This window comes from Dermacentor silvarum, chromosome 3 (genome assembly GCF_013339745.2).
Source record: "Dermacentor silvarum isolate Dsil-2018 chromosome 3, BIME_Dsil_1.4, whole genome shotgun sequence".
In the NCBI taxonomy this organism is placed as follows: Eukaryota; Metazoa; Arthropoda; class Arachnida; order Ixodida; family Ixodidae; genus Dermacentor; species Dermacentor silvarum.
In genome coordinates, this window is record NC_051156.1 from 167,191,270 (window position 1) to 167,207,808 (window position 16,539).

Sequence of the window (16,539 nt, forward strand, 5' to 3'; positions counted from 1 at the left end):
GATGCACTGCATATGAGCTCGCAGTAACGTGAGAATCGCGCTGCAGCGCGAGCTCGTGCGCTGCTTGCTTGATGTAGCTTTTAATGACAGCGCTTCAACATCGATGTGCTGTAATCAATACTGCCTTGCTGCGCTGCCTCAACGTGCTGGCTTGAGGTCAAGGATGAGCACATTTAACTCTCAAACCTGTCCTGCTCATAGTGGGGTAATGAAGTTATCCAGAGCGCCCGACGCTCCGCTTCGTGAGGCCTTCAAAGAAAACGGTAGAATCTGGTGTTGGGATTCAGGCATTCTTGCTCGTGGCAGCTCACGACGCAGCATTACCGACGGTGACGCTTTTTCGCGGCTGAGCGAGTTCTCTCCGGATCGGTGTCGCCGATGTCTTCTGCTTCCAGCATTTCGTCCCACGGCACACGTAGAGTCCGTTTTCGTTAAACTATAGGCTGCGGCCAGCTCGCAGCGTGGTCGGCGTGGTCTCTGAGAAGTGACGAGCCTTTTCGCACTCGCAACAGGGCCGAAAAAAGTGCGAATCGACGTAAAACTTGGGCTAGAAACGTGCTTCGCCACAGCCAGGGCTTAATACTACCCAAGCTGGTACTACCCAGATATAAGTTCTCTCGCCGCCACCAGGCGCCGCTACTATACCTCAAACTCCAGCGCAAGACGCCCATACTCGGACATGTCGATGCGTGCAGCCCAGCTCGTGATCCGCCATGGAGGCCTCGCACGCGTCCAGCACGAGCCGCTCGATGCTCATCTCGGACGCGCTGCGCAAGTACAAGATCATCGTCGGCTACCTCGTGTTCGTCGCCATGCTCATCGGCGTCTTCGTCGCCAAGGACCGGCTGCTGCAGTGCGGCCTCGCAGTCGGCGGCATCGTGGTGCTCTGGACGCTCGAGCCCATCCCCTATCACGTGGCCTCGTTCGTGCCCCTGGTGGTGTTCCCGCTCTCCAACCTAATCCCGGCCAAGGACGTCGCCATGAGATACATGAACGTGAGCGGATTCGTGCACTCTTTAACAAAGTATAGGTATAGTTATACCTATATCAAATAATAATAATAATATTTATTACATCCATTTACATCCTAGTTACAGATCCAGCCCGCATAAGCAACATTGCTTGTGTGCAGGCTGGGCAGTCGGCAGGTAGTACTAATACGTGTATACTAAACGGATTACAAAGCACAAAAATAATGTTGAAAAAGATAGGGGGAAAACATATACCATTTATGCCTACAAGGTAGAAGAATAAATAAAGAGAAAACAGTGACATCAGAGGTTAAAACAGTACGCTCAAACAGGTTCTGAAAGGTACAAAAAAAAAAGTACATTGTATGATGCCTTCTTCTGCATGTGAACCGTGATTGTAGCGTGCTTACAAATCCTGCAGGAAATTTTACCAGTTTTGGGCTTTATGTATCGCCCATGACCTTAAGAATGCTTTTATTTCTTTAAACGACCCTGTGGTCTCATTATCATTCAGATTGTTAAAATTAGCCGGCACGTAGAAAGCACGGGTCCTCTTGCCATAGTTTGTGTACACACGAGGAACAATATATTTTTCTAAGTGACGTAAGCAGCGAGATTTCCCGTTCAAGTTTTTGAATATAGGTGAAAAACAATTCTTACACATGATGTCAAACAGAACTTGTTGTTCGACAAAGAGCATGTCTGACTGGCACATGCTCAACGAGACATCGTCCCCCTGACTAACTGTGCCATAAGAGAGGCTATAGGCAATTTTTTTAGGATATGGTTAATTATCTTTAGTCTACTAGAAGAAGCAAAGCCGTAGATTGTTATTCCGTACCTTATGGTTGATTCACCTAGAGATTTGTAAACCATTTTACGGACATTTGCATCACACAAAGATTTTAGGGCATACAAATGAGCACACACAACTCGTAGACGTCTTGCGAGCTCTTCTATGTGTACTCTCCATGACAGCGTGTCGTCGTAGTGTAGACCAAGGTATTTAGCGTTTTTTACCATAGTTACCGGAGCACATGGGCATGCGTCGCAATTACTGGCATGAAGATAAACAGGGAAAACATGAGGAACTACTTTATATGGGCTGTGAAAACATATCATATTTGTCTTCGATTTATTAATGAACATTTTGTTGTCAATGAACCAATCTAGTAGTTTAGACACATCAGACTGTAGTACTCGAGCGGCTTCATTTACACATTTGTTAGATATAACTAAAGCAGTGTCATCAGCATATAAATAAATTTTTTATTTTAGTGGTAAGCAAGCAAGATCATTCACATAAATATTGAACAAGAGCAGTCCCAAAACAGACCGTTGCGGCACACCTGATTTGACACACAACAAAGAACTATACGATTCCGCGACACGGACACATTGCTGCCTTCCTGTTAAATAATTTTTAAAAAATGAGTAATACGGGCCTCTGAAGCCACAGCTGCTTAGTTTAGAGAGTAGCAGTTCATGCTCCAATGTGAGCGTGTTACCTCCAAAATGAGCGTGTTATCGCAATTTTCGAGCAACCATTGCTAACTTACCTAAATTATGGTTATATCCGCCCGAGTTTCATTGTTATACTTTCCTGGATGCATAAATTGGCATCAACAAGAGTGACATTTACAGGAGAGAACTACTGCAACTGCGGCTCTCGGTTTCACATGTCGCAGCACGTAGAACATAACTGCAACCGAAATTATTGAGAAGCATATTGACCTTGTAAATTTTGATAACGTCGATGATACCATCAGACATAGCGAAAAGTAACCAAACTTACAGGTCAGCGCGCCTGCTGCTATAGTATTTAATGCAAATAGCACCATGTCATCTACAAAAGATGTACATTTATATAATATGCCCGCCAGCTTATAGAAAGCACACGTGATTTTGCGCGTCCTTCGGATGTATTGTAAAACCTGCGATTCAACCGCCAAGGGGGATGAGTAGTTAAAACGTTTTTTTTCTTTTTTTTTCTGCTGGTCATGAGTCCACGGGTTTGATTGACAGCAGCAGAACCTGCATGCTGGGGGTGATGCAGAAACATTCGCGTACTGTCAGTCTAAGTGGTCTAGTGGTCAAAGCTAATCCGCAGGTCGCCATGATGGCTTCCGCCAAGAAACCGAAAACAAAACTTACATAAAAAACTCAAAAACATAAAAACTTGCATTAGCCCTTTTGTTTATGCATTCCTTCGAAAACTTTTGTCGTTGTTTCACTTCTAATAATATGCAGTGCTTTGCTTAGCAAACGTAGAACATTAACAATACCTTGAGAGTCAGTTGTGAAAGGTTTGCTTAGTTTCGATATTCGAGGATACCGAATAGTTCATTTTCGAATACGAATACGAATAGTTAGTGTGCAATATTCTATTCGTATTGAAACTTCGAATATTCGACCACCACTATCCATCTAAATTGAATAAAAAGAGGTTACGCTTGAATCATTAGACTGTTGCTCGAAACGCACTTATTTCCTCGCTTTTGGCTGTGTACTTGCGACTGGTTGAAGCCGCCTTGATCATGACCGTATGCACGTGCAATAAATGGTACCAAAAATGATTATTCAAGACAGCGCAGTTATACAGTCGCCTGCACGTTTGACGGAGACGGACTCTACATGGTGCAGTTCCTATGGAAACCCCCACATTTCGAAAGCTCTTGAGTGCAAGCGAAACTTTCGTCCTTCCTATCAAACATACGCAACAACACCAATCACAGAGGCCCAGTGACGGAGGCCCAGCAAGAGCATCAAGAGCTGCTTCTAGTGAGCTCTAGTTAGCATTGTCAATTGCTTCAGTGGACTGCACTGCCCTCTTCACTGCACGCTGCACATCCGACCATTGGGCTTCACGTGATTGCATGTGTCTTCGCCTCTTCTTTCTTGTCGCTTCTTTCTTGCTTGTCTTTCGCAAACTACACCGCAGCGCGTAACAGGCGCTTGTACCACGAAGGACACCATCTCTTGTGAAGCCGGTGGCTGGCTAATTTCAGGATGAACTTCCCCGCCTCACACCTCAGGACCTGCTTATCAGCTGTCGTTCAACGCCCCTTGAAACGTTTCCCAATACTCGACTGGATCACGTTGCGAGACCTGTCTCCCACGCCATGGTCGTGACGCATCGACAGTCTTGCACGTGTGCTTTCTTGCCTGTCAATGGCCTCCAGCTTTAGTTCCTTTGGCGGACTGCATGCCGACTCCACACATTTCCGTTTTCCCCGAACATATTGCACCTCGTTGAATAGTTGACAGCCACGTGACAAAGCTCCGCGCTGCTGTGCCTTGCAGGACGACATCATCCGAGCGCTGTCGGGCCTGTTCATCTCCATCCTGCTGCAGACGTCCAAGCTGAACCGGCGCATGGCGCTGTACCTGCTGCTCGCGGTGGGCACCAGCGTGCGATGGCTCCTGCTGGTGTACATGTGGCTCGTGTTCCTGTTCGCCATGTTCGTGACCGACGCCGCGGTGACGGCCATCATGATCTCGCTCGTGGACACCCTGGTAGCCGAGGTGTACGCCAGCAAGGTGCGCGTGCGCGTCGTCAAGCTCAACAAGGCCAACGAGGAGGCCCGGCTCAAACAGCAGCAGGCCGCGGCCGCAGTTGCCGGCGGAGCCGAACAGGAGGCCCGCGCGGCACTCGACGGGCAGGACATCGCGCCCTACGGTAATGACCGGCGCACCCTCTATACAGCGCACCTTATCTGCCACCGTTGGTGTAACACTTTCATTGCTATAGCAATTATATGGACACTCCAAGCAGATTTCTGCCGTCGTCGTCGCCGTGAGGTTCCGTATAGAGTCCAATGGCGATGAAATCGTCGCCGCGCGTCGTATGTTGTATGTGCGCGAGGGACGGGCGCTTTCAAGGGGAGCGAACGCACGGCAGAGAGCAAACGAGACTTCCGTCGCGCGAAAGGCCGTGGGCGGACGGCAGGGAAGGAGGGGAGGCGACGTTTGGCTGCGGCACCAAATGCGTATTTATATAAAAACGTTGCGAGGCGAGAAGGAAGACTTCCGATGCTTATGTCCCGTTCTGATCTCGTCAAAAACCTCCGAGCCGCCCCCAGAGGCACCGGCGACAGTCACCAACGCCGTGCGCGTTCGGTGCGAACGCGGGCAAAACGCCGACGGCGTCGACAACAGTTCTGCGCGTTGTTGGTGTTGCTGCATGTCCAAGTTTATACAGCTGATAAAACTACTATCACTAATAAAACTACTATCACTAAGCTCTCTACTAATTTGCTATCGCAATTGATGCTTCGCCTTTCGAGTGAAACTGCGACATTTTAGCAGCGAAGCTGTTTAAGCCAGCCGTAATTTGTGGTACGTAGCCGTGGTAGCCATGGCAACCCGGAGGAGGAGGATACCGCCTGCATGCGCACGCGGTCTCCTCCTCGCCAACTTCCTGCCTTCCCGACCTTTGCCTCTCTTCTCTCCGCGGCGCGCTGAGCCAGAAGAAAAAAAAAGGCGAAAGCTTCACTAGGCCGCGCAAAGTTCAAGCCACAGTGAAGCTGGGCGATTGATATCGAGCGGCTAGCCACCAACGCGTTCGGCGTCGGCAAAGCAGCAGCGTTCTTGGCACTGTGCCAACCTTGGTTAGCCTGCCTGCGTTTGTGGCATGCCAGGAGCGCTGTAGCTCGTAGGCGCCCACGCGTCCAGCGCTAGTCACGCGAAAGGGAAGGTACCTCCAAAAATGATCGCTCGAGAATACCTTCCTACATGCGTAGTTAAGTTAAAATGCGTAGTTAAAAACGCATAAAACCAAGGCCTAGCAGTAACCAAGTTCATACCTAGCAGTAGTAGCCAGTAACCTTCGCTGTGCTTAAGCTTTGCGCGACCGAGTGCAAACTTCCCTGATTTTTCCGGTAAGTTTTCTGCAATATGTTGATTAGTAAAATGGAAATTGAAGACCATAGTTGAATTTTCTGAATTTTCCAAGGAAACCTCAGCGCTGGTACGCGAGGGTGGCGTCATGGATTTCAAAGTATTCTCTTGTATTGGGGCTGTTGCGGCTTGATAAGAGCCCTCGAAAAATTGCATACGTTCAATCTTTGACTCTTTTAGGAAACAGTGTAGTTCTTAAGCGCCACAAAATTAACTAAGCCCGAAGAGACGCTGTCCAAAATGCGTGACTCCGCGGTGACATGTGTGGGAACTTCAAGATGGTGTCGCCACCTGTTTTCCGTTTTCTCTCGCTTACCAATCCTCTCCCGGTAAGAGTGGCATGTTTGGTATTCTAGAATGGTGTACCACGGCCGAATGGATAAAAAAGGCACCTTTTAGATGCGAAGCAGCTTATGGTCGGGGTTATGTCCATCCCTCCATCCGCCGTGCGGCGTCCACACCCGCACTGCGCATGCGCATCCTCCTCCCCCTCCTCTCCTTGTATGTATATGTATAGTATATGTACGCCAAGCTCCGGCTTCCGGAAGCCGGAACCGGAAGCCGGCTTCTGCTTCCGGTTCCGCTTCCGGTTCCACTTCCGGTTCCGGAAGCCAGCTTCCGGCTTCCGGAGAACGCTTCCGGCGTTTTGCCCGAATGATCCCCCGGTGTTTCGCCCACTCATCATCATTCACTTCGTACTCTCATTCTCCTCCCGCAACGCCGCGATGAGTGCCACAGACAGCGCCAGCGTCAACGCCAGTGTCAGCGCCGTGGACAGCGCCGCGGAGAAGAGGGCTCGAGCCGCTGCCACGAAACGGCAGTGGCGACAGGAGGATCTGAAAACTAATGGGAACTTGAGTCGACCCCATGGCTGCTTCGGGAAGATGGTGTATTTTTTTTTATCCAGTGGCCGTGGGTGTGCACAGGTCGTCCTGGGTCGACTTCACCTGCTTCTAAAATCACAACTGGTGCCGTTGTGAGACAATTAACTGGCCAACTCATGAACGCGTAAGTCGCGAATTCTCGTCGCATAGTTCATTTGGAGCCGATTTTTACAGCGCAACGTTGCCGTTAACTCACATTTAGCAACACACTCACCGGTTCTAGGTATCACTCTGTTTTTCTTTCAACTTTTTCCTCAGGTGTTAAACTATGGTAAAGCTCAGGCAGAAAGCCTATGGCATTCAGTCTTAAGCGTGTATGTTTTTACCTAATCTTGACTAAGACCTCGCTAAGAGCAACATGTGGACAATACAAAGATATTATTGTGATCAGTGTTTCGTCTGCTAGAGAATACTTTTCTTTGTGTTGGTCCCGCTTCCGAACCGCTGTGCTACTAATTCCTAGAGAGACAGAGACAAAAAATGTCGCAGTTTCACCCGAAAGGCGAAGCATCAATTGCGATAGCAAATTAGTAGATAGCTATACGGAGTAAGGAAAGTAGTTTTATAAGCTGTATAAACTTGGACATGCAGCCAACACCAGCAACGCGCAGAACTATTGGCGACGCCGTCGGCATTCTGCCCGTGTTCGCACCGAACGCGCGCGGCGTTGGTGACTGTTGGCGGTGCCTCTGGGGGTGGCTCGGAGGTTTTCGACGAGATCAGAACGGAACACTCGTCGAGCAGCGTCGGAAGTCTTTACCACTTTCTCGCTTCGCAACGTTTTTATATAATTAAGCATTTGGTGCCGCAGCTAAACGTCGTCGCCCCTCTCTCCCTCCAGTCCCCCCACGGCCTTTCGCACGACGGAAGAAGTCGTATTTGCTCTCTATATATGGTGATTGTAAAGGAGGAAAGATACGCTTAATTCTGCAACCCTTCAGGGAGCACGGGAGCAGAACGCGCGTTTGTTCTCCGCCATGCGTTCGCTCCCCGTGAAAGCGCGTGCCCCTCGCGCCATTTCACACGCACATACAGCGTCCGGCGTAGTAGTAGTAGTAGAGGTTCGGGGTGGGAAAAGATGCATATTTCTGCAGCCCTTATAGGGAGCACGGCTCAGCATCTGAGGGGAGGGGAATGGGGGGGAGAAAGAAGGAAATAGTGGGAGAAGGGTGGAAGGGAGAGGGCAGTCGTCCTCGTCTCGGGCAGGGTGTCCCTACAGCCGGTCAGCCAGCATAGTGTCCGCAAGGTAGCCGAGGACCACCTTGAACACTTGGCTGGGATTGCGGGCTGGATGCAGCAGGTCCGTACTGGTACCAGAAGGTAGGCCCATGCGGCGGAGTTGAGCCACCATGGTGTTCAGCGTCCGGCGCGCGGCGACGATTTCATCGCCGTTGACGTCATACGGAACCTCATGACGACGACGACGCCGACGGCAGAAATCCTGTTTGAGTGTCCATATAATTGTTATCGCAATAAAACTTTAATTGACCAAAAGGATTTTAGTGGAATGGTGGGAGCCCCTTTAGTCTAACGCCCCACTGGCCTCGGCCGCCCGCTTGAATTGATTTATGAAGGACGGTTGTCCCGACAGGTCCGAGCTGTTTAGCTGTGCCTCCCATTGCTACATTGTGTGGCACGTTTTAACAAACGGATGTGATTCACAATCCCATGTAATGCGTGATAGTGTTGGTATATGCCGCCGCACCACGGGCAGTCGGCCCTGCAGCGAGTGAGTAACATGGCATTTTGTAATTTAAGGGCCATCTTGCCCATCTTTCTCGACGAGACGCGGATGCGGTTCATTCTGGGTGACGAGGCCGGCGCGAAATGCAGCATGTCGCATCTCGACGCCGGCTGCAGACCGGGGCACGCCGACGAACGCCGGATACTGTTGCGTTTTCGCTGGCGTGGCGTATCCGTACTGAGCGCGCTCGCGCGTCAACTGACGTCGAACTATAAAGTGGCTTTTAGAACATAGAGTTTCTCACTTTTTTATAGTGTGAAACTCTATGTTTTAGAAGACTGCGCGCCGACCCGGGACGATACTCGGGGTCGGCTAAGTTTGGTTAAGAACCAGCCAAACCAAACCAAGTTAAGCAAAGGAAAGCAAAGTTAAAGCTGGGGAACGGCCACCAGCTTCGCTGTTTGCCCAGTCTTCGCACCACTTAGTGTGAAGCTGCCCCTAATTTTTTTTAAGTGATCAGCTTTCTTTGATATTCAAATCCCCACAGTGGTAGCGCCCTCAGAATAAACAGACGCAGATCTCGAAGGCTATGTTTTTGCTGCAGGGGAAGCGATTGCGGGAGCCATGAAAAACGTCGTAGACGTCGGGTTTCTGGACCTCACCTCTTTCGCCCGTTTTCGTGGTAGTCGCAGGTTTACCGCCGATACAAAGGTGCCGATGCAAACGGCGCGAGATCTCGCGCAACTGAGTTGCGGCGCACGTTCGTAGCCGAGCTATAACAACGTGCTGTCTCGCCTATAATACGTATACAACCGCTACAGATGTTCTGATTAACGGCTCTGGAGCTGAATTCACATAGCGTTCCTCCCGTACTTTCGTAATTATGCGCTATTTTTCGTTGACCGGTCGCCGTCAGTAATAATCCAGCATCAGGATTTGAATACGTGTGCCCTGTTCTCTACAGAATTCCGCGATGAAATATTGCTGCTTAAATATCCTGACTATACAACAAATGTAACCCGCCATGGTTGTTCAGTGGCTATGGTGTTGGGCTGACGAGCACGAGGTCGCGGGATCGAATCCCGGCCACGGAGGCCTCATTTCGATGGGGGCGAAATGCGAAAACACCCGTGTACTTAGATTTAGGTGCACGTTAAGGAAACCGAGGTGGTCCATATTTCCGGAGTCCCCCACTACGGCGTGCCTCATATAATAATCAGATCGTTGTTTTGGCACGTAAAACCACATAATTTAGTAATTTCACAACAAGTGTATGCATTTAAACGCATCGTTCATTCATTAGAACGATTAGCTTTCTGGAAGCGTGAGGATATTCGCCTATATTGACAATGGTCGTCGATGGTTTCTGCAGAATATTCTTGCCACTATCCAAAACGCTGCAATTTAAGCGAAAAGTAGTTACGTGACGATGGCTTAGCCAAACTTAGCCAAGGACCTTGAGCCATTTTATCAGGGCAATTTACTGATATCTGCCCTTTTTATTTTAATTTTTATTCTGTATATTCTTTAAAAAACATCGTACAGTCAACTCCCGTTATTTCGACTCCTGCGAGAGTGCGATGTTTGGACGAATTATCCGAAAGAACGAATTAACAAACGGTGGCAGGATGTACTGAATACAGTATTACATTATAAATATACATGTCGTCATCGGCAATTGACCCTTGTCCCACAAAGGTCAAAACTGTAGTCGGCGTTGGTAAAAAGCAGACATCTCCAGGGCACAGCGCAAGTCGTCGTCATTAGTGCTGGACAGGTTACTGCCCGTTGCCTAGGGAACCAGTAACGCCGTATGCTGGATTTTCTTGTGTAATCGACCTTTAAGTAATGTCTGCGCGCATGAGGGGGTAGCGAGGGGAGTTTGAATTAACCGAAAGCATTGTGGGCGTGTCGTTGTCACATGACGTCATAACTTGGCCATGTGACGTTGCAACTTAAGGTTCTAATTACTTGGTCACGTGACTGTGTCACATGACGTGATCATTTGGTCATGGGCTCGAATTGGGCAAAGTCAATTTTGAGGCTGGGCCACCCAAGTTTTGGGGTGGGCCAGATCAATTGTGGGAGTGGACCAGGTCGATTTTGAACGTGGGTCAACTCAATTTTCGAATTGCAAGCTTCGGGCGTTCGAACTAAACAAGATTTCATTCCATAGCAATGCATGGTGTCTCGCTGCGACTTTCCAGTGCGGTCGAATTAAGCAAAAAGGTCGAATCAACCGAGGTCAGTTTAACCGAAGCTGACTGTTTATACAACGAAAACCAAAATGTGAAAAATGCCCGTGCACTTAGATTTAGTTGCACGTGAAATAACCTCTGGTGTTCGAAATTAATCTGGAGCCCTTTATTACGTCTCTCATAACCTACGACTCGACCAAATAACAACCACGTGTTCGTCGGTGTTGAAGAGCAGACGCTTTGTAGAGTTCCTTAGTGAGAAGTATTTTATGTATAAGTCATTGAGAACTTACACGGGGAACGCATGAACACGCGCAAAACCTGCACATCGAGTATCGTATATCGTATACCCGACCGCAAAAGTCTTCGGAGCAAACAAGTCTCGAAGAAGCTTAATTTTCTCACGCTTTTTCATCTCAATCTGATATTCTTGAGCGCAATGTGGTTGTCGTGCATGGAAACGCAGTGCAAGTTATCTTTTGTTCTATTAGCACTTTAATGTGAGATTTTCTTTCTTTCATTGCTGATCTATTCGATACTGATATACCTTCTTCTTTTCGCTACATACTTCGCTATGTCATTTTAATACTTATGTGTTGTTCTCATGTCCCGGTTTATCTAACATTCAGGTATGATTTTTTTACTGTCTGCCGACTATAACGCCACGCACTGTAGGGGTTGACGGGCTCGTCAATTTGCTTTCCTCAGCCTTCCACGAGTGAGAATGCGAAATAAAAGTCAATTCAATTCACTAATTAAGCACGAGCGAAATTTGGAAACTTCAGCAAAACAAAAGTTTACAGCCCCATCTTGATAACTAAGTTTACTTCTCGGTGGCACTCATATACGTACGTCACTGAGCGGGCTGAAATTCTTGCATTCTCTTTCCAGCCGACTACGATCACGTGCTGCACGAAGAGCAGACGTAAGCATTTGCGCAACGCCTTTTGTCCCGCCAGTTTATATCACTCATTATATCGGTATACTCATATATCGTATAATTTAGCGTATAAGTATACAAACTTGTGCCTCTCGCAACGAAAGCGCAAGCGATGTGCAGTTCGCTGACCAGTGTACAAAGCACATTTGCCGCGACCCTCCCGGATGGTTGCGTAACTAACCAGCGTGAATGCCTTCAATACTTCTGTATTTTTTTCTCGCATTGATCAATTGATCCTTTCTTTTTCAATCGCTTTTTGGTTTTCGTGGCACATGGGCTTTGTCGGCTGCGCGCGCGCGCACGCACACACGCACGCACACACACACATACACACACACACACACACGCACACACACACACACACACACACACACACACACACACACACACACACACACACACACACACACACACACACACACACACACACACACACACGCACGCACGCACGCACGCATGTCATGTGATTTCACGTGATTTCTTATGCTTCTGAAACGCTCAGTTCTAGTTTTCCATGAAAAAAAAATGTCAGCATTCCCTTAAACATAGTTAAGCCTGCCGTACTACGGCGTCTTTCATATTGTGCTGCTTTGGACGTCAAATACCATCAGTCTATTAATGATAGCGCATTGTCGATGTTGAGAAACAGGAAAACGTTGTTAACATTCTAATTAAAATTAAGTAGAGACGATCGCTCGGGCTTTCTGGCGTTGTTAGCGGCATCGGCCAAGGTTCATTTGATGAGTATCGCTCTAACATATTCTTCCAAATCGGGCAATTCAATAGCTTAGTGGTTGCGTATCGTCCAACAGTAAAATCAATTCACGACTTCTCTGTTCACCTAAAAAAAAAAAAAAAATGTGGCGACGAAGTGTGGAGTGCCCGTTGTTTTCTCTGCTATACCCGAAAAGTTGGCACGCGTTTGCTTCGTGGTCAATGGATGCAAGATCAACAGCGCCTGCATGTGGAGCCATGCAACACACTGCGGCTTGCAGACGAGGGGTTGTGTAATACATACAAGACATCATTTTCCAGTGGGAGATGTCTCACTGGGCGGCGTCTTAATGAAAGGTTACGAGAGCACCGCGCACCATTTTCAGGGGCAGGTAGCAGTTAGCAGAACAAAAAAAAAAAAAAAATGTGTGAGCGCTCCGTCAGTGGCGCTGTCATAAAGAGTTGTAGCATACCATGTGTCCCAGCTAATTCAAGCCTAGTTGTTTCAACGAAAAAGAAATATTTAAAAACATGGTGCAAACTCCAATTAAAAGACCTTCGTCGTTTAGTCGTCAGAGGTCTGACGACCGTACATTGTAAGTCTTAAAATTCTATCTTGCACTGTGTTCTTTTTAACCTTTTTTTTTTAACAGCTTGGCTGACGTTATCTAGGATTATCTAGGACATCCTAGTATATAGACTTGACTGAAAGCTTAGCACTCGTGCAATTGTATAGTCGTTTCTTGGTATTGAATTGTAAGGACATCGATATCTCCCATACTAAATATTGGTCAGTATGGGCGTTTTCGCCCTCGCTCGTGCACAATGTTAGCGTCTACGCGCACATTTGCCAAAGCTTAATAAACTCAGTTGATGTCCGGCGCTAGCTCGTCCCGTCTATTTCGTTCCTTTATTTGTGTGCATGTCTGCAATATTGCGCTGCTAATGAGAACACAAGCTTATCCTGCACCTATTGCACAAAAATGGCCATCCGAACCATGTACTGCTGAGTTATCTTGTGCCCTAATTCTGTGACCACAGATGACCTGTAGGTGCGCGAAAAGTATAGAGAAATGAACGATATACTAAAACAATACTAATAAGATTGGTCATTAAAAAACCGTCTTCTATGGATCAACGTTTGTTACTTGTTATTGAAAGCGAAGCAGTTTACACCCATTAAATAATTACACCCCTCAATAATGGTCATGATCTTCTTTGAATAATAAAAAAGAATGCAACATATTGGGGAATGACTTGCAGCAAAAATATAATAAATTAATTGATTAATTCTTTAAACGCAATCGCACGTAGCGCCGATTGTGAAGCCGCAGTTCCCGCGCGTGAGTCGCGAACTCAGTGCTGTGAACGTCGCCAATTCGATCGCACGGTTTTGCTCCCTTATAGGCACTGCGCCATCCTCCGCAAGGCGTTCATGCTGGCCCTGAGCTACGCCGCGGTCAGCGGAACGGCCGTTCTGCTGGCGAACCGACCTTGCTTCATCCTCGAGGCCCTACTGTTGGAGTGCGTATAATATCAACTGTATGATGCCTGCGCGTCTCGCTTGTCTATGTCAGCAGATGGAGTCTTTCAATGTCACCGTGTGCCTTGTCGTCGTGCAAGAGAAATTTTACGTTAAAAATTCGGCATTTTTAGAATAACGTGTACAAACGTCGCCAACTATTCGGAAAAAAAGGGTAAACTACGTAAATACATTTTTTAATCTGCAGATAAAGTAACGAAACTGCGAAGTGGTCAGAGCTTGCCAAACAGGCAAATATAATTGTACCGCCTTCCCTTCTTTAGAAGTTTGCGCAGTTTCGCACGCCATATAGGGTCAAAACGTTGAACTGCTGACCGAAGCTGTTGCAAGGCCGCAAAACAAGGAATTGTACAAATCAAGGAAATCCGGAAAGAACTGCAGAAATGAAGATAACTTAGTGTCATGACGATTTCATACAAGGAAGTTCGTTTGAGCGCGTGTGAATTTCTCTCTATTCAAACCTCCGGACACTCTTTCAAAAACAGAGCTTCGTGTCACACAGCCTTCAACATCGAAAACATCGTTTGTTCGTAAGTTAATCGTTCTTATCTCACAAAATTCACAAATTCTCAAATTCACAATTCTCTCGAATTTCACATGCGCTCCAAGTGCCGCCAACCATGCCGGTAGTTGTACAACTGTGTAAGAAGCCTGTTGCGTTTGTATACCATGAGAAACCCGTTACTCTTCGAAAACAGCAGGCAGGGAGGCAAGAAAAAATCACAGGGTCTGGTATGTTATCTCTAAGATGACTTGAAGGTGAAAGCCCAAGTGCCGATGCATTAAAGACGGGCACATAACGTACACATCCCCCTTAATTCGCTTAGTTTACTTCGCTTATCCCTCTTAATTTGCTTACTCATCCTCCTAAATCGCTCCCTTAATTCCCTTAGCGTTCTTCACTTAGTCATCCCTCTTAATTCCAAAGGTCGAAGGTTCGACTCCCGCCGAAGGTCGTGGGTTCGAGTGTCTTAATTAACTCTATCTTCATTAGCGGTGCCTTAATTAACTTCGCCTTAATTACCACCAAAGGTCGAGGGTTCGTAGCCTTTTTGTACCTTTCGTGTCGTCGACGCGTTTTCGTTCAAGGTCGACTGACTAATGAGACATATAAGGCTTTCGCCGTAATAAAAAGATTGCACAATACGAATCAGGTTTAGCAGACGCACCCCTCTAACTGCCCAACGGCACACCGCCACAAAAACTCCACAATGGCATTGTCCTCGGCATTCACCCCAATGTTACTTGGAACCCAAGTACAGTGGTATAGGGTGGCTAGCCACCCTAACAGGGCGAGGAATACTGCCATCATGGGCGCCGACAGGGCCGCGGCGCATGCGCCTGAATGTGGTGAAATAAGTCTATTAAACAGTCGCTTCCCCTTAGGACGACAGTTAAGTCATGTGTATACGGCTCGCAATCGGAAAAGAGACTGGTGCTGCTCATCCGTTCATTTAATTGGCGCGCGGCGTGGCTTCTCGATGCAGCCAGTACAACTACGGGATCAGCCAGACCAAGTGGGTGGCCGTGAATGCAGCCTTCGGACTGGTCAATCTGGGTCTTGGCTGGCTGTTCGTCTTCTACACTTTCCTCCGGATGTAGGTAAGTGGACACTCGCGGTAGAGGTTTAGTAACGTCTTTTGTGGCGCTGTGGATTTCGCGACACACTTCCCCTCCCCTCATAGTCACTATTCGGGAGGGGTTGTTTTCAACTATTGATCGTGTGTGATAGCGGGTGGAGGAGTCAGTTAGGGCTCCTATTAACCTCACAGAATCGTGAAATTCCAGTGGCTCTGCCTCTAAGTTATCACTGATGCGGCCATTGTCAATATAGACCCACGAGACACGAGTTTGTAGCAGGGGAGGTCTCAACCTCCCCACCTGTATTCTGCAAATGCTACAGCCCCTAACCACCGGCACCCAGCAGAGCAGCAACCACCACTTTGTCAGGCGACATAACACGCGTGTATCTAAAGGCGTTATTGATACTCTATTGAGGTGGCGCTGCGTCTCGTGCGTTCAACTTCGCAGCGATGACGACGGTGCCGAGGACTCACCGCAAGCCAAGGTAAGTTTGCCGCAGCAAGCTCGAACAACTCGGAGAGATGACGTACGTGCTGTCTGCCATTATGTGTAGGAAGAGGGGAACTACTCACTGTTGCTAAAATAAAGAATGAAGGGGATGGGGTGAAGATTATAACGTAATGATGCATGAAATAGGCGTTTAAAGAAACATTGAAAAGTAATAAATGTAAGAATAGGAAAACTGTGTCACGTCACGGTTCGAGACCTGCCGCGGTCCATGATGGGGGGGAAGAAATACCAAAAGGGAGGGGTCGAGAGACGAAATAAAGAAAGTAGAACACAACAAAATGCAGTGAGTACTCAGCTGTGAAGCACAACAGGACCGTCAAGTTCGCTATAACAAAAAAAATGTCACAGTTTCGCCCTAAGGGCGAAGCAATGAATGCGATAGCAACACAGCAATGTCATACGAAGTAAGGTGAGTGGCTTTGGTAGCAATATGAATTGTAGTAACATGAGCTGATTAAGTAAGCAGTGTGCTGCGGCGTAAGTAGACCGACATGAAGAGAGGCTCGATGACCACGAGAGGCGCGTGTGAAACGGTGGTGTTGGTGAGAAGCGCTTCCCGTGGCGGCGCGTGCGAAGGGACACACCTGTAGCGCTGCACTGCCGATCGGGCAG

The 16,539-nt window shown here is 47.8% G+C and overlaps 1 protein-coding gene across 1 annotated transcript; it reads left to right on the forward strand.

Annotated features, from left to right (window-relative positions):
• Positions 1-701: 701 nt before the first annotated feature.
• Positions 702-15,435, forward strand: LOC125944402 (sodium-dependent low-affinity dicarboxylate transporter 1-like). Its single transcript, XM_049664838.1, has 5 exons — positions 702-995; positions 4,275-4,650; positions 11,528-11,561; positions 13,698-13,814; positions 15,321-15,435. Exons 1-5 carry the CDS (start codon positions 714-716, stop codon positions 15,433-15,435), a joined length of 924 nt encoding a protein of 307 aa, XP_049520795.1. The 5' UTR covers positions 702-713.
• The last annotated feature ends 1,104 nt before the right edge of the window (positions 15,436-16,539 follow it).

Coding starts and splice junctions, on each gene's coding strand:
- LOC125944402 (XM_049664838.1), top strand. CDS start 714: ATGGAGGCCTCGCACGCGTCCAGCACGAGCCGCTCGATGCTCATCTCG. Junction 4,651..11,527: donor GCAGGACATCGCGCCCTACG/GTAATGACCGGC, acceptor TTCTCTTTCCAG/CCGACTACGATCACGTGCTG. Junction 11,562..13,697: donor GTGCTGCACGAAGAGCAGAC/GTAAGCATTTGC, acceptor GCTCCCTTATAG/GCACTGCGCCATCCTCCGCA.